Source organism: Gouania willdenowi, chromosome 4 (assembly GCF_900634775.1).
Source record: "Gouania willdenowi chromosome 4, fGouWil2.1, whole genome shotgun sequence".
Lineage (NCBI taxonomy): Eukaryota > Metazoa > Chordata > Actinopteri > Blenniiformes > Gobiesocidae > Gouania > Gouania willdenowi.
The window spans coordinates 39,362,000-39,388,723 of record NC_041047.1 but is presented as its reverse complement, the minus strand read 5'-3'; the positions used below and the strand labels follow the sequence as shown (position 1 = coordinate 39,388,723).

Sequence of the window (26,724 nt, the reverse complement as noted above, 5' to 3'; positions counted from 1 at the left end):
CAAAATACAATCATAGAGGGTTTCTTCTTCTTATGATTTACGTTATTTCATGTTTAGGAGAGCAAAAAGAAATGCTGTGAAACCATTTGTGCATCTGTGCTTGGTGGCGAGGGCGACTGGAAAACTGGCAAGACAAAGATATTTCTGAAGGTAAAGCTTTATTTAGAGCAGGTGAATGAATGAGTGGCTCCTGCTATGCTGGTGACATGCCATAACATTTGTTTATGTCAACGTTTGTTGATTTCATATGAGATCTCATAAGGAAAGTGTATAAATGTGAGATTGGTGACATCGAGCATATCTCTACTAGTACTCAGGGTTGGATTCAATTCCATTTTTCAATTACAATTCAATTATGATTACAACAGTAAAAAAAGTATCAATTACAGTTATAATTGCAACATAATTGTAATTAATTATCAATTACGTAATTACATTTATAATTGACCACAACCCTACTTGGAGTACTTGTGTCAACGTTGGTTTACGAGTGCATGAGTTCACTTTACTAGTGAAGCAAAAGTGTCACTATTACTACTCGTAAGCCTTATATGCTAATAAGGGGGCGGGGAAAAGGAAATTAAAGCTTGCCATTGGCTTTTGAAAAGATTACAAACAATCAGGGACCTGGATTTGGTTTGAATCCCTCCTACTTCATTTGCATTAGGTCTACTAGTACTACTAGTGAATCTTTATTTTGCATTTACTATTAGTACTAGTACTAGTGAATAAATATGTGTTTTACTAGGTGTTTGTCAGAGTAGTGCATGAGTAGAAATTACTAATGAAGCATAATAATCTATTAGTAGACTGTTTTGTTTTTGTAGTAGTGGTAAATCCACCAAGTTTATGATGTCTTCTTTTTTAATAATATGTTAAGGTTTAATGTATTCAAACAACTTTTTTCAGGAAATTTACTTTGATCTCATCTCATTTCGACTGCCAATGGTCAGTCTTCCTCAGAGGCGTCTGCTGATCGCTATGATGTGTCCTTATGAGTTCTCCATCTAGGACTTACTTCTCCAGAGACCATCAGGTGACAGGGGGCGTGGTCAACCAGGCAGAACCGTCAAGTTGGCCACACCAAGAAAGAACTAATAAGGACACACCAAACTGATCAGCAGATGCCTCTGAGGAAGACTGGCAGCAGTCAAAACATGTCAGGAGATCAAAATAAATTTCAAAGTAAATTTCCTGAAAAAAGTTGACTGAATAAATGAAATATGTTACAAGTGAACACTTAAAGCTTTACTAGTACTACTAGTAACACAAAAGTAACACAAAGAGCTTGAGATTCTTGCCAGGGGTGGCAAAAGAAAAAATAGAATTAAATATATAGACCGTCTAGAGATTTGTGCCAACAACAATATGTGTAACATATTCAATAATGCACAATGATTAGCAACATAATTGATAATGTTGACTACAAAATTTGCATCGCCGATTTATGTTCATGATTCCTAAATTCATGATAAAGTCAGGCCGGCGGCCGCTTTCTGCTTCTTATCTGCTGCAGTACCATCCATGAACTGGTAGCTACAGTGTCGCTTCACCATTTACATTGTGAAGAAGAATTGCGAAACAGAAGAAAATTGCCAAAAAATAACTCATATTTTTTAAAGAACAACAAATGAATTCATATATATTTTGTACAGTCACTGTGTTTTGAAATATTTGTATATTACGTGCAATGGATTAAGAATTTTATTTTTTCAAATGAATGACGCAAAACTGTATTGAAAACTTCTGACCAGTGGGGGGCAATGCTCACCCTTCCCCACCCCCAGCAAACTCCATGTATGGTAGTACATAATAAGGTCTAGTGCGCCAAAAACAGTACAACAAATTCGTCTTTGCTAGTACTACTAGTAAACTCAAAATCTCACAAACATATGAATGCAGGTGGTTTGAATACCATAATTTGCCGCATCTGAACACTTCCTCTATCTTCTGTTAGGACAACCATGACACAATGCTGGAACTGGAACGAATGAAGGAACTGAACACCAAGGCTCTTTTGATCCAGAAGGTTCTTCGAGGCTACAAGTACAGGTAGGACATTAAAGGTGAAGAAACAAACATCTCTGTTCTGAAGGTTTGTCTTGGACGTGTATGATTTTGACCATCCGTAGGAGGGAGTTCCTGAGGAAACGAGAAGCAGCGCTTGTCATTCAAAAGAACTGGAGAGGACATAAAGGTAGAAAGCTCTACAGGGTGGTAAGTCTACTTTCTCTAGCTCAGCAGCTTTATGTCCAGCCAAGCTTGGATTAAACCTCTTTTCTATGCATTTAAGGTACGGCTTGGCTTTGCCAGGCTGCAGGCCAATGTTCGCTCTCGCCAAATCCAACACCAGTACAGGAGGAAACGGGAGGCGGCCCTCCTGCTGCAGGCTCAGGTCAAAGGTTACCTGGCCAGGAAAGAGTGGCAGCGCAAGAGGACAGCAGTGATTCTGCTGCAAGCTCACACCAGAGGAATGCTGGCTAGGAAGGCTCTGAAAAGAAGGAGGCGAGACGTAAGACCATCACCAAACTCCTTCCTTTCAGCGGTTTTCAAAGAGAAGTCTGTGTGCTTCATCAGCATCTTTCCCACTGACTGAAATGTCCCAATTAATCATAGGCCTTTGTCCACGTAGCAAAGGTCAAAACACTGCTCAGTACAAGAGTACCTAAAAAATACTGTCTGGAAGGTATTGATTAATGAAGCTTTGGAAGATATTGATACACTATTCTGAATAAATTATCGGTACATTCCCAAACATGACAGCTGATCTGCTGTTCCCAGTTAGGATCAAATACTCACATTTGATGCATTCCTAATGTTTTTAATGGATGTTTTGTAAAAAATGTATGTTTTGTAGAACACGTATTGTAATTTCCGGGCTACAAAGCTCATCGTTATATCGGCCGCATTCCAATAATTTAGCAATTTTCCAAGAAAAATCCATACAAAGGCCACATCGTTGGATAAGCTGCACTCTATTGGCTGATGAGGATGCCCTTCAGACAACTCGGCCAATCAGAACCTGCAGGTAGGCGGGCTGCTAGACTCAAGTTCGAGTAAACGGAGATTTCCGTGTTTCAACTGATGAGTTTCCTTTTCCACATGAAACTCGTGTGGAGATATGCAGACTGCTCCACGTCTACATATCAGTCCATTCACAGCTTTTAATGGTCACTTTTTACTGGAACCAGACTGATACACCCCTTCGTTCTTCTTATCGCGAACTACCACGGAGCGATCACATAGAGTCCAGATTCTGAGTCAAAATACGGACACAATCGCTTCTTAACAAACTAAACATTTTATTTGGCAACTTTATGCTGTTTATTGTTTCTTTCTATCACAAACCTGCTGATTTTTACTGTATCCAGGCTGTTCCAGATCTGACCTGGTCTCCGTCTGTCAGTTCTCCTTACATAAGCTTCTCCGTCAGCCTCCATCGCTTCTGTACAAACCTAACGCAGTGATTTAACAACTTTATTTCATTTGTTTCTTTCTATTACAAACTGGCTGATTTTTACTTAATCCAGGCGGCTGCAGCGCTGTGTCTTTCTCTCGCTCTCTCTGTGTGACAACTTCAAGGCTTTATCATATGCATTTCTCTGTGTCTTTGCCACAAACTGACTCATCAGAATGATTCAGTGGAAGTGCGCCATATTTAATGTAGACAGTTTCATTGGTCCACCTGGTCTATTGCGACTCAATTTTTTGGCATCATGAAGTTTGTAAAACCGGGAAAAGCAGCAGGGTTCACAGCGTGGTGAAAAAAGTAGCGGCTTATAGACCGAAAATGACGGTACATTAAAAAAGGCAAACGAAAGGTTGTTTATGACTTTATAAAGGGTAAGCGTAACTATAAGAAGCCCTTGCAATGTTTTTTGTTTGAGTGACTAAAACCACACAGATAGCAAAAAGTAGATTTTACAAATAACGACAGGTGTATTTACTAGAACTCTGTAGTTCTGCACATTATATGAAGTGTTCTTTAAACAATGTTTGCTAGATGATAAGTTGGGATGATATATCTTATGACAAGATATCGCAATATTAAAACATCACAAGTTTTATCGTCAAGGGTACGAGTGGTGTCACGAGGGGGGTTTGGGTTAGGATTGGCAAATTATTGCAATATTTTGGGTCTTTTTTCTTCGTATCGTGAACTCAGTTTATTTTCCCACCCCTAGTCATTGAAATAAAATATCAAAAATATTAAATGATACATTTTGGAAACTAAATAAGGTATACTTGGAAGATATATTTTGAAATTAAGGTTTGAGATGGGTTGCCATGGTTACAACTGTCTCCTCTTCCTGTTTTCTTAGATGTACCTCTCCGCTAAAGAGAAAGAGGAAGAACGGCGAACCATTCTGGCCAAACAGAACTACTTAGAGGAAGTTTTGAGACAGAAGAAGGAGTTGGAAGCCAAAGCCCTTTCTGAATCCATCACAGAACAGGAGATGGTTGATGACATCTTTGGTTTTCTGCCCAGCATGATTGGAGGGAAGGATGGAGATTCACTGTCAGGGTTTGAGGTTTGTAGCAGTTCAGCATCATTTAAACTCGTGAACAAAAAGAAGAATGTGATTCTAACTGAAAATATTTGAATGAAATTTTAGAGCTTTGATGGAAAGAAGATGATCCTTGAGGAGATAGACATCGACGATTTACCCATGGAAGAAGATCTTCCCTCAGAAGACTACGATGACCTGGACGAATACTCCTTCTCCAAATTTGCCTCGATGTACTTCCAGGGCGCAGCCACGCCCACCCACATTCGTCAAAGGCTCCGACAGCCACTGCTCTACCACGAGGACGAGGGAGATGTTCTGGTGCTTTCTTCAAACTGACTACATTTTTACTTCCTGTTGTTTCTCCAGTCACCACAGCTTTTGCATTGGGTTTTTCCCTAGGCTTCATTGACAGTGTGGTGGATCATTCTGAGATTCATGGGAGATCTACCTGAGCCAAAGAAGCAGGTTAAAGGAACCTCTGGACAACATCCCAGCTACATGGGGAGCTCAGATCTGGTAGATATCAGACAGTATTCATTTGGTTTCCTGTGTTATGAATAGTGCTGTCAAAAGATGAAAAAAATTGAGCGATTAATTAATTATGCTCTGTAATTACTTAAAGTAATTAATCTCACCTAAAAATTGCTGAGAAAAACCTTCAACTTGAGGTATTTTCATTTACATTACATTATTGTGGCAGATCAAAACAATGGTATATAACAAAGTGGCTTTATAAAGTCATTTATTGTTTTTAACAGACTTGAACAGATGCAGGCGTGGACATTTCCATTCCTTGGTATGTGAGACTAGTCCTAAGGGCTGCTGCCACCTTTAGTATAGACCAGTGGTTCCCAAACTGGGGTACGTATACGCCTAGGGGTACATGAGCACATTGCAGGAGGTACTTGGACAGATTTAACAAATGAATAAAAACTGTTGGGAAATTTTTTTGAGCAAATTCACCACAAACTACCAGTAATATTGTTCAATAAATTACTATATTTTATTGTAATTTATTTAAACAGGATTATACTGTAGAGGCCATTTTATCACACTTCTGGCAATAGAAGAGAATAATTAGCTACATTTTACAAAGGAGACCTTATTTATTTACTATTGAAATAATCACATGAGTTGCATGATATATTCTTTTTAAGTAATTTACACTTTGTACACATTGTTTTGTATTTGTAGATTAAGCCTTAGGAAACCAATGTTTGAGACACATTTAGTGGTTTATGAGAGCCCACTGTTCCACATATATAAAAGCATATGAAATTATGGAGACTGTACTTATGATATGAAGAGGGTGTAGCACCCTCAAGGAATGGCATAGGCACGAGGTAGAGAAAACGGGGTTTATTAGCTCTTGACAACCCGTGAGAACTGCTCACAAAAACAGATACAAAAATATATTAACATGTGCATTTACAAGAAAGGAAAATTACAGACACAATAAAAAGAAACAAACCTCGTGAGCTGTCTTCCAACGAGGGGCTAAAATGCTCATCTAAGACTCGAAAATTGCACTGCTTTTTCTCAGTGGCTGTTTAAACAAAGAATAGAAACAAATATCTGGGCTTTATTATTATTTCACATTTTATTAAACACTTATTATTTTACCTGAAGTCAGGAAAATCGTGGCTGCCGTTGGCGCTGTTTGGGCTTTGTACGCGCCGAATTGAGGTCGGGCGGAACTATATTTAGAACATAAGTTCCACCTTTATTTAAAACACTAGAGGGCGTTATAAACATATAAATAACAAGGGCTAAATTAAACTATAGTTTTGGACCGTTACACTCCCACCAATCACTTGTGATTTACAGGTCTATACATTTCTTAACTTGTGAACCTTTAAGTTTTTAGAACTATGAACTTCTTATATTATGAATTATCTTTTGTGTATTGATTGATCTTCATTCTGCTTCCAAGAGAACAACAGTTTTATGAATAGGTCTCTCCAGGTAAACAGTTTTAGAGATACGTTCTCCACTTGCATTCAGAGTTGGATCACTCATGAGTAGTTTCACCTTCCTCACTCTTTCATCCGTACTTGGGTAAACTTCCACGATTTTGGCCAACTTCCACTGGTTCCGTGGGAACAGTTCATCTTGAAGAAGGACAATATCATCGACCTTGGCATTTCTGCGTTGTTTAGTCCATTTCTGTCTGCTTTGAAGAGTCAGCAAATACTCCTTTTGCCACCTTGTCCAGAAGGTATTCGCAAGGAGTTGAACACGACGCCACCTCTTTCTTAGATAGAGATCTTCCTTAACAAAGTTTCCTGGAGGTGGTAAGATGATAGTGGACTTCATGGTCAGAATGTGATTCGGTGTTAAGGGTTCTGGACTTGTCGGATCACATAATTGGTCTGTAGTCAGAGGTCTACTGTTTACGACTGCCATGACTTCATACAGGAATGTTCGTAGAGAAGAACCATCGAGTTGTTTGGATGATTGTTCTAGGATTGAAGTCAGAACACTTCTTATGGTGCGTATTTGTCGTTCCCAGACTCCGCCCATGTGACTTGAGGCTGGGCTGTTCATGAGAAACTCGCAGTCCATTTTTTCCAGTTTAGTTTGATTAATTTCTTTGAGCGCTTCAGCAAACTAATTTCTGGCACCAACAAAGTTTGTGCCTTGATCACATCTTATCTGGCGAACTGAACCTCTTATGGCGATAAAAGCACGCAATGCGTTGATGAAAGCGTCAGTCGTTAAATCATCAAGCATTTCGATGTGTATTGCTCTGGAGCACATGCAGGTGATTAACAATCCGTAGCGCTTTAACTCCTTCCTGCCTTCCTTGATGAAAAATGGACCGAAACAATCCATCCCGCAGTAGGTAAATGGTGGTGCAGTCTCCATCCGATCTTCCGGGAGGTCTGCCATCTTCTGCTGCTCCGTACACCTTCTGAACTTACTACACTTCAAACACTTGTAGATGCGAGATGATACAACTTTGCTGCATCCGAGTATCCAATATCCATTTGCACGGAGCTCATTCATAGTGATTCCTCGTCCTTGATGGTATGTTCTCTCATGAACGTGTTTGACAAGTAATGTTGATACATGACTGTCTCTTGGCAGGATCACTGGATGCTTGACATCGGAATGTAGTGTAGCATGCTTGAGCCTTCCTCCAACTCGAAGGATGCCTTCATCATCCATGAACGGACATAGTTTGTGCAGCTTGTTGACTTTGTCTTTGGTCTGAATCACCATGTGATCTTGAAGGGACTTGATTTCTGTTGAGAATGAGGCTTCTTGAACTAACTTGAAAACTGTTAACTCTGCTTCTCTTCTCTCTTCTAAGTTACTCATCTCAGAAAGTCTTGTCTTGCGCTCTTTCTTTTCTTTTGCAAAGCGCTTGAGTCTTGCAACGGCTTTGATCATTCTTGACCAATCAGAGAACTTGTGTAAGCGATCCAGAAGTGACCTTTCTTCTCTGACATGAGTCTTGAGCACTTGAACTTTCTTAACTTCTGGGTCACTGTTTGAGAGTTCTCCCACCTTGATCTCTTCATTAGACACAACTTTCTGCCAGAGAAAGTCAGGACCTCTAAACCAGTTTGAGGCAACAAGTTGTTCAGCGGTCAGACCTCTGGAGGCATGGTCCGCTGGGTTTTCTTCAGACGTCACGTATCTCCACTGTGTAGACTCAGTACTTTGTTTGATGCGCTCAACTCTGTTTGCAACGAATACATTGAACCTTCTGGCTCCATTTCCAATGTATCCTAGCACAACCTTTGAATCCGTCCAGTAGGTTTCCTGTGAGATTTCAACTTCCAGTTCCTTCTTCAGCATATCACCGGTGCGAACAGCAACGACAGCAGCTGACAACTCAAGTCGCGGAATGGTTGTGACTTTTGATGGTGGAACTCTTGATCTTCCCATCACCAGAGAACAGTAGACTTCACTAGATGTACTTACTGCTCTGAGGTAGGTACACATGCCATATCCAGACATGCTTGCATCGGAGAAGTGATGAAGTTCATAACGCTGTGTTTTGAAGTTTGTTGGAGTGAAACATCTTTGAATCTTGACCTTTGCTAGGTTCCTCAGGTCAAGCAGCCAAGCTACCCACTGAGGTCGTAGACTGTCTGGTAAAGTGTCGTCCCAACTGAGTTTATCTCGACACATTTGTTGCAGGATCTGCTTTCCAAGCAAGATAAAGGGTGACACAAATCCAAGTGGATCGAACACAGAGGCAACGATGGACAAAACTCCTCTTCGAGTGAGTGGCTTTTCCTGGACAATCACTCTGAACTGGAACTGGTCCGATTCCACACACCATTGCACACCAAGTGCTCTCTCCATGTGGACTTCACACAACGCCAGGTCCAAATCTTCAGCAGATACAGCGCATTCTTCTTTTGGAAGTGAGGCTAGGACCTTGGAACTGTTTGAGATGAACTTGTGCAGTCGTAGGTTGCCTGTGCTGCAAAGTTCACGTGCCTCCTTGACGAGCTGTATTGCTTGACTTTCAGTATCAACACTTGCTAATCCGTCGTCGACATAGAAGTTAGTTTTAATGAACTTGACTGTTTCTTCACTGAAGAGTCCTTCACCTTCAGATGCTAGGTGTTTAAGGCCGTAGTTTGCGCAACCTGGGGAAGAAGCTGCACCAAATAGGTGTACTTTCATTCTGTAGATGGCGAATGGGGTGTCGAGGTCGCCATTCTCCCACCATAAGAACCTTAGATAGTCTTGGTCAGGGGCACACACGTGAAACTGGTGGAACATGCGTTCTATATCACACATTATAGCCACCGGGCCTCAGCGAAAACGACACAGGACTCCGAGCAAGGTGTTGGTAAGCTCTGGGCCAGTTAGAAGATGATCATTTATAGATGTTCCTTGAAACTTGGCGGAGCCATCAAAGACAACGCGGATCTTTCCCGGTTTTTGTGGATGATACACCCCATGGTGTGGGATGTACCATGCCGGGTTCTTCATGTCTTGCTCAGGAACCTTCTCAGCGTCACCATGAGCTATGATTTCCTCCATGAACTTTTTGTAGTCAATGTAGTATTGTTTGTTTCTTCTCAGCTTTCTTTCCAAGCATCTGAGTCTATGGATGGTGCATGCCTTGTTATCGGGCAGGTTAGGCTTATCACACTTGAATGGAAGTGGCATCTCGAAATGTCCGTCATCTTTGAGCCTAATGCCTTCCTTCATCTTGGTCAGAAATCTGAGATCTTCTTGAGAGATTTTAACATCTTCAGAAGCCTTTTCCACAAAGTCAGACTCCAAAATCTTTAGTACATCAGCAGGTAATGCGATTTCCTTTATTTGAGTTCTGTACACATAATGCACTTCATTGGTGAGGTTTGAAGATGATTGAATACTTGGTACAACTTTCTTCACAATGACCTTGTGAATCACTCCGAAAGGATCTCCATAATCAAGGCATGGATTTCCAAAGCCCACGATGCTCCACCCCAAATCAGTTTTTTGTGCAAATGGCTGATTTTCTTTGCCAGACACCACCTGCCGGGGAACTAGTGCTTGAGGACAGTTGTAGCCGATCAGAAGGCCAACGTCACAACTTTGTAGTGGAGCAATTTCATCTGCGATGTGTTCAAGATGTGGCCATGTTTTGGCAGTTCCTGGCGTTGGAATGTGATCTCGATTTGCTGGAATGAAGTCTCTTGCGTAGGTTACTGGTAGGGAAATGATCTTGTTTGAAGAAAAACCTCTTACTTGTAAACCAGAGAGTTTGTGACAGGACACAACTGTGTTTCTTGAAGCCATAGTAGTGAGCTTTAGTTGAACAGGTTCACTTTCAGTGTGCAGGGCCTTTGCAGTTTCTTCTAATATGAAGGTTGTGTCACTCTGTGTGTCAAGGAGTGCATAAACTAGGACTTCATGCTCTGGCTCACTTACAGCTGAAACCCACACTGGAATGATAGAGGATGTATGCGTATTTTCAAAGTTTTGCATTACTCTATTAGAAGTAGCTTCGCTTGTTGTTGGTGTGACATTAGGGTCTTGTGGAGTTGAATATGGTTTTCTTTGTTTTGTCTTGTCACTACTCTTTGACTGAGTTCTTTCTTCTTGAGTGCGAGTGTCATGGAGACATGTTGGATGCCTTTTCTTGCATGTATCGCACGTTTCTCTGTTTTCACAATCCTTGGAGCGATGACCAGATTTCAAACAGCCAAAGCATAAACTTCTTTTCTTGTACAAACTTTAGTTTTTCTCCAATGTTCTCATTCATAAATTTCCAACACTTTTGTAGACTGTGGCCTGCTCTCTCACAGTAGAAACAACTTGCCGCTTTCTCATTGGAATGAATGGCCATGACCTTTGCACCATAACTCCTGTTCTTTGGCATTTTTGTTCTTTCAGCTTCACTTGGTTTCAGAGCATGGAGTGATGTTATAGGGTTACATGCAATTTTAGCTTCGTATGAGACAAACTCTGCAAAAAAAATGGAAGCCTGGGAACGTGTGGCTTATTTCTTGTATTTCTGTAACCTTTCTGTTCCACCTTGATGTGAGCCAGTCTGGTAGTTTTGTAAGCATTTTTTGGTTTTCATTGCAGTCATTGAGTACTTCGAGGCCTTTGATCTGTGACATGGCTGCATCACAACTGCGAAGAAAATCTGCATACTCCTGAAGTTCCATACTGCCCTTTGAACTTATCTTTGGCCATGTGTCAAGTTTGTCTCTGAAGGCCTTGGCTATGAGAAATGGATTGCCATACCTCTCTTCAAGAACTGTCCATGCTGTATAGTAGGCAGACTCTGTGCCAAGAAGAAAATAACTTTCTATGGCCTTTCTTGCAGGTCCACTCACATACTTTCTCAAATAGTATGTCTTTTCTTCAGCTGGTATACATTTCCTGTCAATGAGAGTCTGAAAGGAAATCTTCCAATCATTGTATCTGAGCGGGTCACTACTGAATGTTGTTGGCTCTGGGACTGGGAGACGACTTGCACTTAGAGACTCTGCAAATGCTTTGACCAGTTCGTTTGTGTTTACTTCATGTAGAGGCGTCACATTTTTAGATGTGAAATGCGCTTTAATGGGTGAGCCACTGTTTTCAGACTTCACTTTATTTTCTCTGTTAGATGTGTGTTGGTGTAGAAGATCATGTATTTCTTCATCTGAACATTCACTCTGCTCATATACTTGTTGTCGTGCTTTAGCAGCCTTTAGTTTTTTAACTGTGTCCAGCCTCTCTACTTCTCTGCGCTTTGCTTCCAGCTCTCTTTGCCTTTGTGCTATTTCTGCTTCTTGTATTTCCATCTCCTTTATGTGATTTTCTTGTTCAAGCAGAACTTCCAAAGCAGCTTCATTTGCAGCAACTTCAGCAGCTGCATCTTGCTTTTTGATAGAATGCCTACTGGAATGTCTGGAAGAGCTCTTTGAATGAGAAGAGGACTTACTGTATTGGGACTTGACACTAGTCTTAGTTGAGGAAGCAGACTTGAACACTGACTCTGTATCTTTTAGATGACCTTCATCCCCTTGGATTTCCTCCTTTTCACCTTTTTGGTATTTTTCTGCTGCTTTACACATTGTTCTTGTTACTGCTTCGCATGTGTCCATCCTGCGCCTTGTATCACTATCAGGAGAAACAATACGTCGCAAATCATCATATGCAGTGACCACATTGGTTAAAGCACTTGTTACCATGGTGACGTGTTCATTAAGAAGATTTTTTGAGCAACTTTCATTCATAGCCTTTTTAGCATCTTTAGTGACATCTTTCCACTTCTCATAAGACATTCTGAAACGATGTTTGGCCTTCTTTGCCTGTTCATCGTGCAGCTTTTGCCCTTTTTCCGTTAACTTCCGGACTCTTTGGCTTCCTTGTGCATCTTGTGAGGGAGTAGAAATGTCATATCCAGTGCTCTTAGCTTCATCTTGTTGCTTATTTATCTTCAGTGTCTCATTGTCATCTTCTTCGGAGCTTAGATCAAATTCTGCCATTGTTTTTATCTATATTTTATTTATTTATTTTTAAGATTTGTATTTATTAAATTATTTATGTAGGATTTGAAGTAGTTGCCAGTTTCAGTGAGATATTTTGTCGTTACTTAAAGAAATGTGCGAATATTGGTTTAGATCACAGTTACTGTACACTACTTTAACTTAATAACAGTAAATTGTTATATTGTTATCCTTTTGGTGTGACTTAGTCTTAACTTAAATCACTAAGTTATAAGCTACCATTACATGCCTTGTATCAGTAAGGAGCATTCTTTCATTGTTGTTGCTAATAATTATCAAACATGAACAATATGGTTGCTTAATTAGCATAAACACAAATACTAATATTGTATGAAAACCACTTAAACAGAATAAAATGATGCAATTATCAGTCCTTTGATCAGAATTAGAAACGAAAAAATACTGTATCTTCTTATTACAGTCTCTTTGTATTATTCTTATTTGCTTATGACTTCAACTTAAACAGAGTCTTTGTGGCAACATTCATTTAGGAACCTGGATTTCCCGCAGTTGTTACTTGTTCTGCATTTGGCCGTGGTTAATGGAGGCGTTGTCGTCCCTCTCGACCCTGGCGCTAGCACCGTCTCATCGACCCATGCGGAGCAGATGAGTTCTCACTGTAGCACCCTCAAGGAATGGCATAGGCACGAGGTAGAGAAAACGGGGTTTATTAGCTCTTGACAACCCGTGAGAACTGCTCACAAAAACAGATACAAAAATATATTAACATGTGCATTTACAAGAAAGGAAAATTACAGACACAATAAAAAGAAACAAACCTCGTGAGCTGTCTTCCAACGAGGGGCTAAAATGCTCATCTAAGACTCGAAAATTGCACTGCTTTTTCTCAGTGGCTGTTTAAACAAAGAATAGAAATAAATATCTGGGCTTTATTATTATTTCACATTTTATTAAACACTTATTATTTTACCTGAAGTCAGGAAAATCGTGGCTGCCGTTGGCGCTGTTTGGACTTTGTACGCGCCGAATTGAGGTCGGGCGGAACTATATTTAGAACATAAGTTCCACCTTTATTTAAAACACTAGAGGGCGTTATAAACATATAAATAACAAGGGCTAAATTAAACTATAGTTTTGGACCGTTACAGAGGGGGTACACATGATTTGACAAAAATGCACAGGGGGTACATGAGACAAAAAAGATTGGGAACCACTGGTTTAGACCATCAGGGCTAATATTGATGTGAACTTTTGTCAATCTCCAAATAATAAAAAATACAAATGAAATAAAACATCAGGTCCATTTGAACTGCTATAAAGTTAGCACATCATATACAGTAAGTACACGTTTCTGAGCAATACAATTATTGAACACCAAAGTTGTTGTTTTTTCTCTCCTTAAGATAGTAACACTTATCCACTGACTTTGTTCATTTGTCACTCACGGACTGATTCCTTTTGGCTCTGAAACCTGTTATCTTGTCTGGTGTGGATTGGAGACACAGCGTGCTCGCAGCATGTTGTAGCTAGCACTATCCAAGTCTCCGCACTCGCTGTTCATGCTAGCTGCTACATGTTTAGCAGTGAGGTAGTAGTGGAGGCTAGAAGAACTATTTCTTGCACACTTTTCACACAACTGGGCTTTTGTTTTCTATCTGGTGTTTTTATGTAAACTAAAATAACGCCAACGAAGCTCCCTTCTTGTATTATAGTCTGTGAATCAGTATTATGGGTATACCAGAAACTCTTGAAATGAGAAAGGTTTCAGTGCTGTTTGGAGTGTAAAACAAAAGTGATTAATTATGTTATTTTTCTTTTGGAAGTTATTTTTCCTGCAATTAATCAATCGCAATTAACGTATTAAAGTAACAGCCCTAGTTGTGAAGTGACATGACCTACCAGAACTTTAACGTATTTGATCTTGCTCTAGAGGGTGCAGAAGACTAAGAAAGGGTGGACACCTTCAGCTAAGGAGAAAGCTCAACACTCCAAAGTGTACACGGTACCAGAAGCTCCTTCCAACACAAAGAAGGGATCCAATTTCACTGACCTGCTGTCGAGAAACAAAAAATCTGCCAACGTCCAAGTGCCTGGAATCCTCAAATCTGCTCCAAAGCCCATGGAGGTGCTTTAGATGCTCAGCAAAAAAACATCCAACCAGCTGAAAGCTATCATTAAAACATGACCTTTTCTCTCACATTCTGACATTTTAAAGCCTCCCAGCCTTCAAACCATGAATGAGGACAGTGAGGTCATGATTGGAGAAGGACCCACTCTGGACAGGCCACTGACGTCTCTAGAAAAACTTCATATTATTGTGGGCTATGCCATTGTTAGACGAGATCTCAGGTATGAAAAAAACAGTTTTTCTTCAAAGCTTTTCTTTGAGAACAGTATCTGATTCTTTAAATCGTACGCTGTTGATCAAACAGGGATGAGATTTATTGTCAAATCTGCAAGCAGCTTCAGGATAATAACAACCGAAACAGTTATTTCCGTGGCTGGATCCTGCTGTCGCTCTGTATCGGTATTTTTCCTCCAAGTGAAAGCTTCATACGGGTAGGCACAAAAACGAAAGGCGAAAGTTCAGTTTGCCTCATGCTGTGATGTGTAATTAAACTTCTTTTTACCTCGTGTCCCTGCAGTACCTCCAAAGTTTCATTCGTTTCGCTCCTGCTGGTTACGCTTCCTACTGTGCAGAGAGGCTGAGACGCACTGTGATGAACGGTGTGCGAGGTGAACCTCCGGCCTGGCTGGAACTGCAGGTCACAAGTCATCCATTACATATTACAAGCCACACCCAATAGCATTTAAAAGCCAAGTGTTCTACAGAAACATTAAATCACCATAATGTCTGATATTTCATTGAAAAACACAGTTCGTCTGGGTTTCAATGACTCTGTAAATCACCTTTGTAATTTGTTGGTCACTTCTGGCAGGCAACCAAGACTAAAAAGCCCATGTCTGTGTCTGTGACGTTGATGGACGGTCGTTCTATAAACCTTCCTGTTGACTCTGCGTCCACATCCAGAGAAATCTGTCAACTTCTCTCCAAAAAACTCCAAATCAAAGACACATTTGGCTTTGCTATTTATGTCGCCCTCTACGAGAAGGTAGGATGGATGGATGGATGGATGGACATACAGATGGATGATGGATGGATTGACGGATTGAATGATGGATGGATGGATGGATGGATGGATGCATGAAACCATGGATGGATGGATTGACAGATGGGATGATGGATGGGGGGGTGGATGAATGGATGCATGGGTGGATGGATGAACGGATGGATGGATTGAAGGATTAAGTGATGGGATGGATGGACGTACATATGGATGATGGATGGATCAACGGATGGATGTCATTTTGTGCTTTTGCTTTTGTTTTGTGTATTTTTCATTTTTATTTTGTGCTTTTGTTGTCGTTTTGTGTGTTTTTGGAGTCATGTTTTTATTTTCTTACTCACTTTATGTTGTTCTGTTGTTGATTTGTATATTTTTGTTGTTTTAGTATATTTTTCTGTATTATTGTGTATATTAGTCTTGTTTTGTTTGTTTCTGGAGCAGATTTGTCTATTTTTGTTTGTTTTTTGCATAATTTTTGGTGTTTTTGTGTGTTTTAATTTTCATTTTGTGATTTGTTGTCATTTTGTGTGTTTTTCGATTAATTTTGTATGTTTTTGTCTGTTTAGAGTCATTCTTTTGTATTTTACTCTGATTTTTTGTGTGTTTTTGTTGTTGTTTTGTATATTTTTTTGTGTTTTTGTGTATATTAGTCATGTTTTGCCTGTTTCTGGAGTAGATTTGTTTTTTTGTTGTCTTTAAAAAGTCTGTAATTTTATTTGTTTTCTGAATAATTTCCTCTGTTTTAGCTTTTGTTGTGTTTTGATTTTTATTTGTCCTTTTTTTTGTCATTTTGTGTGTTTTTGCAGTCAATTTGCTTGTTTTTGTCTTAATTTTCTGTGTATTTGGAGTCATTTTTTTCATACTTTGTTGTAATTCTTTTTGTATTCTGCTCTCATTTTTTGTGTTTTTGTTGTTGTATATTCTTCCGTATTTTTTGTGTATATTAGTCATGGTTTGAGCATCCATCTCTGCTATATTTGTTCCTGACGTGTGCGTCCCTAGGTGTGGGCTCTGGGCAGCGGGCGAGAACACGTCATGGACGCCATCTCCCAATGTGAGCAGGAGGTGAAGAGAAAAGGAGGCCAGGAGCAGCACGCTCCATGGCGTCTCTACTTCCGTAAAGAAGTCTTCACTCCCTGGCACGACAGCACGGAGGATCAAATCAGCAGCGACCTCATCTACAGACAGATCATCCACGGACTCAAGTTTGGAGAGTACCAGTGCACTAAGGTCAACTCATCATCTTCATCCTCATCCTCCAACTTCTTTAGCCAAGCCCTGAAATGGCTGATGATTTCCATGTTGGGGGCCAATTACATTTTTCAATTACAATTAAGTCTTCAATTACCCATGTTCAAATACAACTGAATTACGATTATGGCGACCAGCATTTTTTTCTAATTCCAATTAAAAATACAATTATTACTTTTCCCCTGAAAGTTAATTACAATGATATTCTCAATTACTAAAGTTCAAATTAAAATAATCACAATTACTGAGCCTGAAATGAATAACCCCATAAAACTTAACATTTGTCTTGTGTTGGCTTTCTGTTAGCATCGCTTATGATAACAGGTTGGTTTTGAAAAAAATATTATCTATCATCCAATTAATTTTTATCTCTTGGTCAATTTTTTAGATTTCCTTATCAATTAAATGATAATAGCCGTCAATTTCATTTTAAAAAATGTTTTTATGGTAAAATGGTCCTATAGAGAACTGACAGGTAATTGGAAAAATTGATATAAAACACATTTTAATGATGTTAACTATGTATGTGTATAAGCAATAGAACTAAAGTATGTGCTATTAAATGTTTTAAAAGTCAATTATCTGACTTTTGTTCAGTTACATAGATATTTATAACTAACCCAATGGCTGATGATTTCCCTCCACGTTTGTGTGTCAGGAGGATGATTTGGTTCGTCTGGCTGCTCAGCATTTATACATCCAACATGGCTCCAGCAGCACATCCGACCATGTGAAGGAAGCTGTGCAGGACTGTGTGAGAAACTCTCTGCTCGAGGCTAAGTCAGAGGACAAGTGGGTTCAGCTGGTCAGCACGGCTCACACTCAGGTCAGCAATGATGGCAACGATAGCAACCATAACATTGTTAGCATTAATAGCATGAATAGCATTAATAGCAATCATAGCGACAAAAGCAATAATAGTATTGCTGGCAACAATAGCATTGATAGCAACGATAGCAACGATAGCATCGATAGCAATGATAGCAATGATAGCAACGATTGCAACGATAGCATTGATAGCAATGATAGCAACAATAGCAATGATAATGATAGCAATGATAGTAACAATAGCAATGATAGCAACAATTGCATTGATAGCAATGATAGTAATTATAGCAATGTTAGCAATGACAGCAATGTTAGCAATGACAGCAATAATAGCAATGATAACAATGATAGCAATGATAGTAACAATAGCAACGATAGCAACAATAGCAACAATAGCAACCATAGCAATGATAGCAACAATAGCATTGATAGTAACGATAGCAATGTTAGCAATGATAGCAACAATAGCATTGATAGCAACTATAGCAACGATAGCAATGATAGCAACAATAGCAACAATAGCAACCATAGCAACAATAGGAACCATAGCAACGATAGCAATGATAGCAACAATAGCAGCAATAGCAACCATAGCAATGATAGCAATGATAGCAACAATAGCAACAATGGCAACAATAGCAACCATAGCAACCATAGCAACTATAGCAACGATAGCAATGATAGCAACAATAGCAACAATAGCAATCATAGCAACTATAGCAACGATAGCAATGATAGCAACAATAGCAACAATAGCAACCATAGCAACAATAGCAACAATAGCAACCATAGAAACTATAGCAACGATAGCAATGATAGCAACAATAGCAACCATAGCAACCATAGAAACGATAGCAACGATCGCAACAACAGCAACTATAGCAACGATAGCAATGATAGCAATGATAGCAACAATAGCAACGATAGCAACGATAGCAATGATAGCAACAATAGCAACGATAGCAATGATAGCAATGATAGCATCACGCATTAACCCATGAGTTGCGTTTTCTCTCTCCAAACATGTGAAGGCTTTGAGTTCCAGACAGGAAACAGACTCAGTGAAAGCAGACATGGTCGACTACGCCAGGAAAACATGGCCCATGTTCTTCTCCAGGTTCTTTGAAGTTGTGAAAGTTACAGGTGAGCATCTTTTTTATTCCTCACTGAACCCAAAGCTAATCTGAAACCATGGCGACATGGTAAAGTTCTAAATCACAAATCAGAATCAGAATTCCTTTATTAATCCCAGGGGGAAATTGCTTTCGTTACGACCACTTAAGAAAAAATCACCAATAAAAGAATAAAACAAAGATGAAAGAAAGAATAAACATTAAATAAGTGTATAATTAAGTAAAAGACTGTTAAAAAATAAGGATCAGATACACACACATTACAGTAGTAAAAAATAAAGTAAGATTAATAATATTAATAATAATAATACAAATATATGTTATATACTGTATATATTATATGCAAATATGATACAGATATTTACAAAAATAATAAAAATGTACAAATGATCAAAACTTTCAGGTCTGAGGAAAGAGCTGGTCTCCATCAGTGTTAGTGTAAATGAAACTGAAATCAAGATTATGACTCATTGATCTCCATGTGCATAGTTACTTTTCTGTATATTTGGAGTCATTTGTTACCATTTTACTCTCATTTTATGCCTTTTTGACGTTATTTTTCTTTATTGTTATCTATTAGTCATGTTTTGTGTATTTCTGCAGCAGATTTGTGTATTTTTGTTGTCTGCATATTTTGTATGTTTTTCAAGTTATTTTGTGTTTTTGCTTTTCTGTGTTTTCTTATTTATTTTGTGCTTTTGTTGTCATTGTATGTGTTTCGAGTAATTATTTTGTATCTTTTGTTTTTCATTTATTTTGTTCTCTTGTTGATTCAGGCTTTTTTTTTTGTATATTTTTCTGTGTTTTTTGTGTATATTAGTTGTGATTTGTGTGTTTTTGGATCAGATTTGTCTTTTTTGTTGTCTTTTTTACATTTTTCCTGCAATTTTGTATGTATTTCGCATCATTTTGTCTACTTTGGTCTTTGTGTTTGTGTCTGGAGTACTTTTTTGTCTTATGTGTTTTTGTTTTTGGCTTGTTGTTGCTTTGTATATGTTATTTTGTGTACATTTTGGGGTCATTGTGTATGTTTACTGTGGATTTCAGGTCCTGCTTTGCCAAAGAACAAGTTCATTGTGGCCATAAATTGGACAGGAATCACTTTTCTGGATGAGAGAGAGAAGAGGCTGCTTGAACTCACTTTCCCAGAAGTCACTGCTGTCAACACCGTCAGGTAGCTTTAGCTTCGTGACGTTTGAGCCAAGCTGAGAAAAATGTTTCCCACCACATTAAATCAACTTTTGTCTCACAAAGTCAAAATGTTTTGTTTTTTGTGTAATTTAACACCAGCCTCATTTTGATCAGTGATCACATTAAACAACATTTAATTGCTGGGTCATTCCATGTCATTCCAACAAATCTTCAACATCCCACGCACTTACAGTAAATCTCAAGAAATTCTGGAATTTTACCAATTGACCCTAATAATTCAATATGCACACTGTAAATGTTGTTTGATCAGATTAATACCTTTTGAGACATGGACAATTTAGTGAGGGAGTGTTTATTGATTTTTGTACATCCTTATTTTTCTTTCATTTTCAGCTTCCAATATCTCAGGAACTACATCACACAGGTGTACTAGTGAAACAATAAATGATTATGAGACACAGAGACACGCTACAATGGCCTCATGATTTTCCCCAAAGTTTGTGCCCAAAATAAAATATAGAAGTCACAAAAATACATGTTTTTTATATTCCAGGAAAGAGTAGCATTTATATTATAAATTAAAGCAGAGATCAAATTTTTTCATACATTTCCACATGCAGTTATGGGTCAATAAGCGTGTCACCCAAGAACCAATGCATATACTGTATGTGACTAATCATTATTGATGTGAACAGTCTATGTTCATAGCTCTAAGCTGATCAAATTACAGGGAGCTGAGACATATGCTATGTAGTTTACTGAAGGCCCAAACATGTTCCAGACCCAAACACACACTGACTTTTACTATTTTGAGGAGCTGACATGTCCACCAGATAGAATGTATAGCAGATGTTTATATATATATTCTCAGAGAGTAGGTGGAGCTGTATTATTACACCATATTTCAGTTTCCTATGTGATGTAGTTCCTGAGATATTGGAAGCTGAAAATTGAAGAAAAATTAGGATACAATTATCGACACAATTGGCCATATGTCAAAAAGTATTAATCCAATTCAAACTAAAAATGTACAGTTGACTTACTGAATAATCACGGAACAATTGGTAAACATTTCTGAATATTTGAGACAGAAGTGCGTGTGTCATTTCATGAAATGACATGGAATGAGCCTTGAGCGTCTCTGAGATGAGCTGAACCATTGAAGTGGCCTATCACCACTAACCCTGTGGTTCTCATGTGTGACTCAGGGAGGGGAAAGCGTCCACCCAGGCCGTTGGTCTGCTGACCCTCAAAGGAGACTTTACCCTGAGTGGGTCCACAGCTGAAGACATGGCTGAGCTCATCACCATGTTCCTGAGCGGACTGACAGAGCGTTCCCAGTACGCCGTCACCCTCAAGGACATCAACAGACCAGGTGGGAGCTCTGCTTCATTTTCCTCACAATAGCCCACATTTATATCAACCTTGTGTGAAAATAAGTGTAAATCTGAGTTCACATTCGGTCATACCACATGACCAATGTGTGATTTATGAAACATTCGTATCATAACGAACAAATGATCGGGTATTGATAAATGCAACTGAATTTGATCGTCATTAACATGTTACGCCCTTAAATAGTCAAACACTAGAAAAGAAAGGAAATAATCACATCTGAGGTGGAGCTAAACAAAGATGTGCTTTTTGACAATGTGAAAACTGGACTTAAAGGTACAGTTTTGCAGCATTTCTGTGTTTGCAGGGTTTTGCTGTTTGCTGCGCGTTTGTCCCTGTGGGGCCACCGTACAGAGGTGCTCATAACAATGGCTCTGTGGAAGAGGAACAGTTACCGTTTGTACGTTCAGATCTGAACGTACAAACAGTTGATAAATGAGGGCCCTTGACTCTGTGGTGTTTGGGTTTTAAGTTGTTTCTAAGGATGGTTCAATCCCTTCTCAGATGACCTCACGCTCCTCAGCTTTAAGAAAGGAGAGCTCCTAATGCTGATCAAAGACGAGGAGTTCTCTGTGCAGCGCGGCTGGATGAAAGCACGAAATGAGAGCACGAAGCGGACCGGAGCTGTGCCAATGGAGGCCATCTTAGTCCTGCCAACGCTCAGCAAACCCACTGACGAGGTCATGGTACGGATCCAACACTTTCATCCTATAGATCAGTGGTTCTCAACCTTGGGGTCAGGAGCCCATTTGGGGTCGCAAGGCATCTGAGTCGCCAGATGCCTTCAAGAAACTAAGAATATTTTTTTTTTAATTTAATTCTAATTCTTTTTTACCATTTTTTTGCAGCTACACCAAACTCGCCATATTTTAACCTATTTTCATCACTTTTTCTTGCCATATTTTTCATCCATTTAATGTGTTTTGGCTACATTACTCCCAATTCTGTCACTTCTGCATCATATTTCGATGCCTTTTCTGCACATATTCTCCCACGTAATGTTTCATATGTTGACCCATTATTGTAACTCTGAACCTCTTTTCACCATATTTCATGCTTAATTTTTCCAATTTAACCATTTTTCCAATTTGTCATGCTCATTATTTAATTCTTCCTACTAATTATTCCAATATTGATATTTTGAACTTTTTTCTGTCAGTTTTTGTCCATTCTAATTTGCAACTTTCAACCAATTTCTGTGGTTTTTAAAATCCCATTTCACCATTGTTTCCACCGTTTTTGGTCACTTTTAACCCATTTGATTTCTGATTAAAACAGGGATGTACGTACATCTATAGATGATTATATACTATGGCACAAATAATACTAAACTTCCTGGATAACAGTTCAGATAAATAAATAAATAAATAAATGTGGTTATCACAGATTCGTGGAACAATGGACCATGGTCTTGGTTCTTTATTGTTCATGTGTTCAACCACCTTCAGTTACAGTGGGGGTCCCCGGTCTATGGAACCTTTATTTTGGGGGTTGCGGGTTGAAAAGGTTGAGAACCCCTGCTATAAATCGAGGTCATCCTTTAACTGACTCGTACTTTTTTTTCCAGCACCTCTTCAGCCTGTCTCCAAACCAGAGGAAGAACATCATCCAAGCAAACATGAAGGAAACGGACACAATGAGGAGACTGGCTCCGGCCACACTCAAGGAATTCTCTCAGGAGTATTTTAGGTACAAAGAAAAGTCCTCAAAACAGTCGACGCGGTGCTATATTAGTGGTGATAGGGATGGGTTAAATGCAGAGGACAAATTCCATGTATGTAATAACATTACATGGCCAATAAAAGGTGAAAGCCCCGATTTAATTTAATTTAATTTGAATTAATATGCAGAGCAATGTCTTTGAAATACAAGTTCTAGAAAAAGACAAACGTTTATTGTGACAATAATGAGAAAGTTGTGATTTTACCTAAAGCCTGATTGAGGGAACATCCTGTTCTCGTGTTTGTTAAACCTTCTGCAGGCAGCCGACCAAGGACGTGAACCGTCAGGTGATTTCTAGAAACGCTGCTCCTGAGAGGCTGTGGTGTCACTCCAGAGAGCCAATCAGACAGCCTCTCCTCCAGAAGCTGATTGGTCACTCAGAGCTGAGCCACAAAGCCTGCCTGGCCTTCACCGATATCCTTTACACACATTCACTGATAAGTACCCAGGTCCTAGAAGATCATCAAGGAAGGAATCCTGTGCTAAATGCTGATATCATGGAACGTTAGCGTAGGCTCTGCAGTGAGATCATGTATTAAAACACTGCTCTGTGTGCACATCAACAACGTACAGTATCTAGACCAGATATGCTAACTGTCGGCTGGGACTGACTTTGTGTGGCCCCCAAAACAAATCCCCCAAACATTTCAATTTATAAGTGAATATGAAGCCCAACATGAAACACAAAATAACAAAAAACACACAGTGATTCATAAAACACACACAATGACATCAAAGGTACACACAACAACCACTTCAAAAATAAAAATGACTCTCAAAAACAACACACATACAAAATGACTCCAAACGCACACAAAATGACAACAAAATTGACAAAATGACAGAGAAATATACAAAATAAAAACACACACAAGATAAAAACCTAATACTGTACATAAAACAACAACAAAAATACAGAAAATGACACCAAAAATGCACAAATGGACAACTGAAATTTAGAAAATGATAACTAAGACACACATGACGAAAAACACACAAAATAACAATCAAATTCATAAAATGACAGAAAAATTGTTAAAATACACAAATCAACTTCAAAACTGAACAAAAAGGCATCAAACAAAGACCAAACCTTTTGTTAATGATGAGATTTCTCATTTTTGTAAATCCTGATCTGAACGTTGATAATGACATCATAACCATCATAACATCATAATCATCATAACCATCATAATCATCATCACTATCATAATCATCATAACCATCATAACTATCATAATCATCATAACTATCACAACCATCATAACCATCATAACTATCATAATCATCATAATCATCATAACTATCATAATCATCATAATCATCATAATCATCATAACTATCATAATCATCATAACTATCATAATCATCATAATTATCATAACCATCATAATCATCATAACCATCATAACTATCATAACCATCATAATCATCATAACTATCATAATCATCATAACTATCATAACTATCATAATCATCATAATTATCATAATCATCATAACCATCATAATCATCATAACTATCATAATCATCATAATCATAATCATCATAATCATCATAACTATAATAACTATCATAATCATCATAACCATCATAATCATCATAACCATCATAACCATCATAACATCATAATCATCATAACCATCATAATTATCAAAACTATCATAACCATCATAACATCATAATCATCATAATCATCATAATTATCATAACTATCATAATCATCATAACCACCATAATCATCATAACTATCATAATCATCATAACTATCATAATCATCATAATCATCATAACTATCATAATCATCATAACTATCATAATCATCATAACTATAATAACTATCATAATCATCATAACCATTATAATCATCATAGCCATCATAACCATCATAACATCATAATCATCATAACCATCATAACTATCATAATCATCATAATCATCATAACTATCATAACTATCATAATCATCATAACTATCATAACTATCATAACCATCATAATTATCATAATCATCATAACTATCATAACTATCATAACCATCATAATTATCATAACCACCATAATCATCATAACTATCATAATCATCATAATCATCATAATCATCATAATCATCATAATCATCATGCCACTCCTGCTGCTTTACTTTACAAATGAAAACACTAAATATGTGTTTGATATTAATCACCATCCATTGAGCCACAAAATCTAAATAATTTTAACTTTATTATTGACAATTTTGTATAATTCAGTTTGTTCTTCTTTTTTTGTTTTCATCTCGTGTATATTTAGAATTGTTTTGTGGTTTACTTTTTGGGGGCTGTACAAAATTAGACAAGGGCCAAATGTGGCCCCTCAACTTGTATATAATGAACTCTAACACCACTTTACCTTTAAATGTTAACAATGACACACATTTATTAATTATTCTACATAGAATGTAGTATTTTATCAGCACCTTCCAAACCTACAGTAGATGTGTTGGATATTTCTGTGTTTGTAAATGACAAGGTTTTAAAGAATGGGTTTATTTACACCAAAGTCCAAGTTTTTGGGACTAAACACATTGTTTAGGTTTCTACAGGAGCAGGAATGTGTTTCAGTCCCACGTTTTCCCACGAGCAGATGAAAACCAGCACTTCTTCACAGTAGAAAGCATCCACTGCACAGGTGAAAATGTGGAAGTGTGCATTTAAAATGTGTGTTACCAGCTGCTCCTTAACTGCTCCCTGGCCCCACCCATCCTGAAGTATATGGGAGATTATCCCACCAAACAGATGCAGAGTTCACTGGAGCTCACTGATCAGATCTTTGGCCCTGCCACTCAGAACGAGGCCCTCAGAGATGAGATCTACTGTCACATCATGAAGCAGATGACCAACAACGACTACAGGTACACAGCTACTACACACTACAGATACACAACTACTATAGGTACACAACTACTACACACTACAGATACACAACTACTACACGCTACAGATACACAACTACTACAGGTACACAACTACTACACACTACAGATACACAACTACTATAGGTACACAACTACTACACACTACAGATACACAACTACTATAGGTACACAACTACTACACACTACAGATACACAACTACTACACACTACAGATACACAACTACTACACACTACAGATACACAACTACTATAGGTACACAACTACTACACACTACAGATACACAACTACTACACGCTACAGATACACAACTACTACACACTACAGATACACAACTACTACACACTACAGATACACAACTACTACACACTACAGGTACACAACTACTACACACTACAGATACACAACTACTACACACTACAGATACACAACTACTACACACTACAGATACACAACTACTACACACTACAGATACACAACTACTGCACACTACAGGTACACAACTACAACAGGTACACAACTACTACACACTACACATACACAACTACTACACACTACAGGTACACAACTACTACAGGTACACAACTACTACAGGTACACAACTACTACACACTACAGATACACAACTACTACAGGTACACAACTACTACACACTACAGATACACAACTACTACACACTACAGGTACACAACTACTACAGATAAACAACTACTACACACTACAGGTACACAACTACTACACACTACAGATACACAACTACTACACACT

The 26,724-nt window shown here is 38.4% G+C and overlaps 1 protein-coding gene across 1 annotated transcript in view; it reads left to right on the top strand.

The window, feature by feature from the left end:
• Positions 1 to 26,724, top strand: part of myo7ba (myosin VIIBa) — a 53,211-nt gene that overhangs the window by 16,420 nt on the left and 10,067 nt on the right. The window contains exons 18-38 of the mRNA XM_028445124.1: positions 58 to 150; positions 1,958 to 2,052; positions 2,133 to 2,217; positions 2,294 to 2,512; positions 4,323 to 4,532; positions 4,617 to 4,829; positions 4,911 to 5,027; positions 14,367 to 14,561; positions 14,652 to 14,785; positions 14,869 to 14,995; positions 15,082 to 15,201; positions 15,376 to 15,549; positions 16,567 to 16,794; positions 17,474 to 17,641; positions 18,675 to 18,786; positions 19,824 to 19,950; positions 21,137 to 21,303; positions 21,828 to 22,009; positions 22,891 to 23,012; positions 23,305 to 23,459; positions 25,781 to 25,934. Of these exons, the coding sequence (XP_028300925.1) occupies positions 58 to 150; positions 1,958 to 2,052; positions 2,133 to 2,217; positions 2,294 to 2,512; positions 4,323 to 4,532; positions 4,617 to 4,829; positions 4,911 to 5,027; positions 14,367 to 14,561; positions 14,652 to 14,785; positions 14,869 to 14,995; positions 15,082 to 15,201; positions 15,376 to 15,549; positions 16,567 to 16,794; positions 17,474 to 17,641; positions 18,675 to 18,786; positions 19,824 to 19,950; positions 21,137 to 21,303; positions 21,828 to 22,009; positions 22,891 to 23,012; positions 23,305 to 23,459; positions 25,781 to 25,934 (3,197 nt within the window). The remainder of the gene's footprint in view (positions 1 to 57; positions 151 to 1,957; positions 2,053 to 2,132; positions 2,218 to 2,293; positions 2,513 to 4,322; positions 4,533 to 4,616; positions 4,830 to 4,910; positions 5,028 to 14,366; positions 14,562 to 14,651; positions 14,786 to 14,868; positions 14,996 to 15,081; positions 15,202 to 15,375; positions 15,550 to 16,566; positions 16,795 to 17,473; positions 17,642 to 18,674; positions 18,787 to 19,823; positions 19,951 to 21,136; positions 21,304 to 21,827; positions 22,010 to 22,890; positions 23,013 to 23,304; positions 23,460 to 25,780; positions 25,935 to 26,724) is intronic.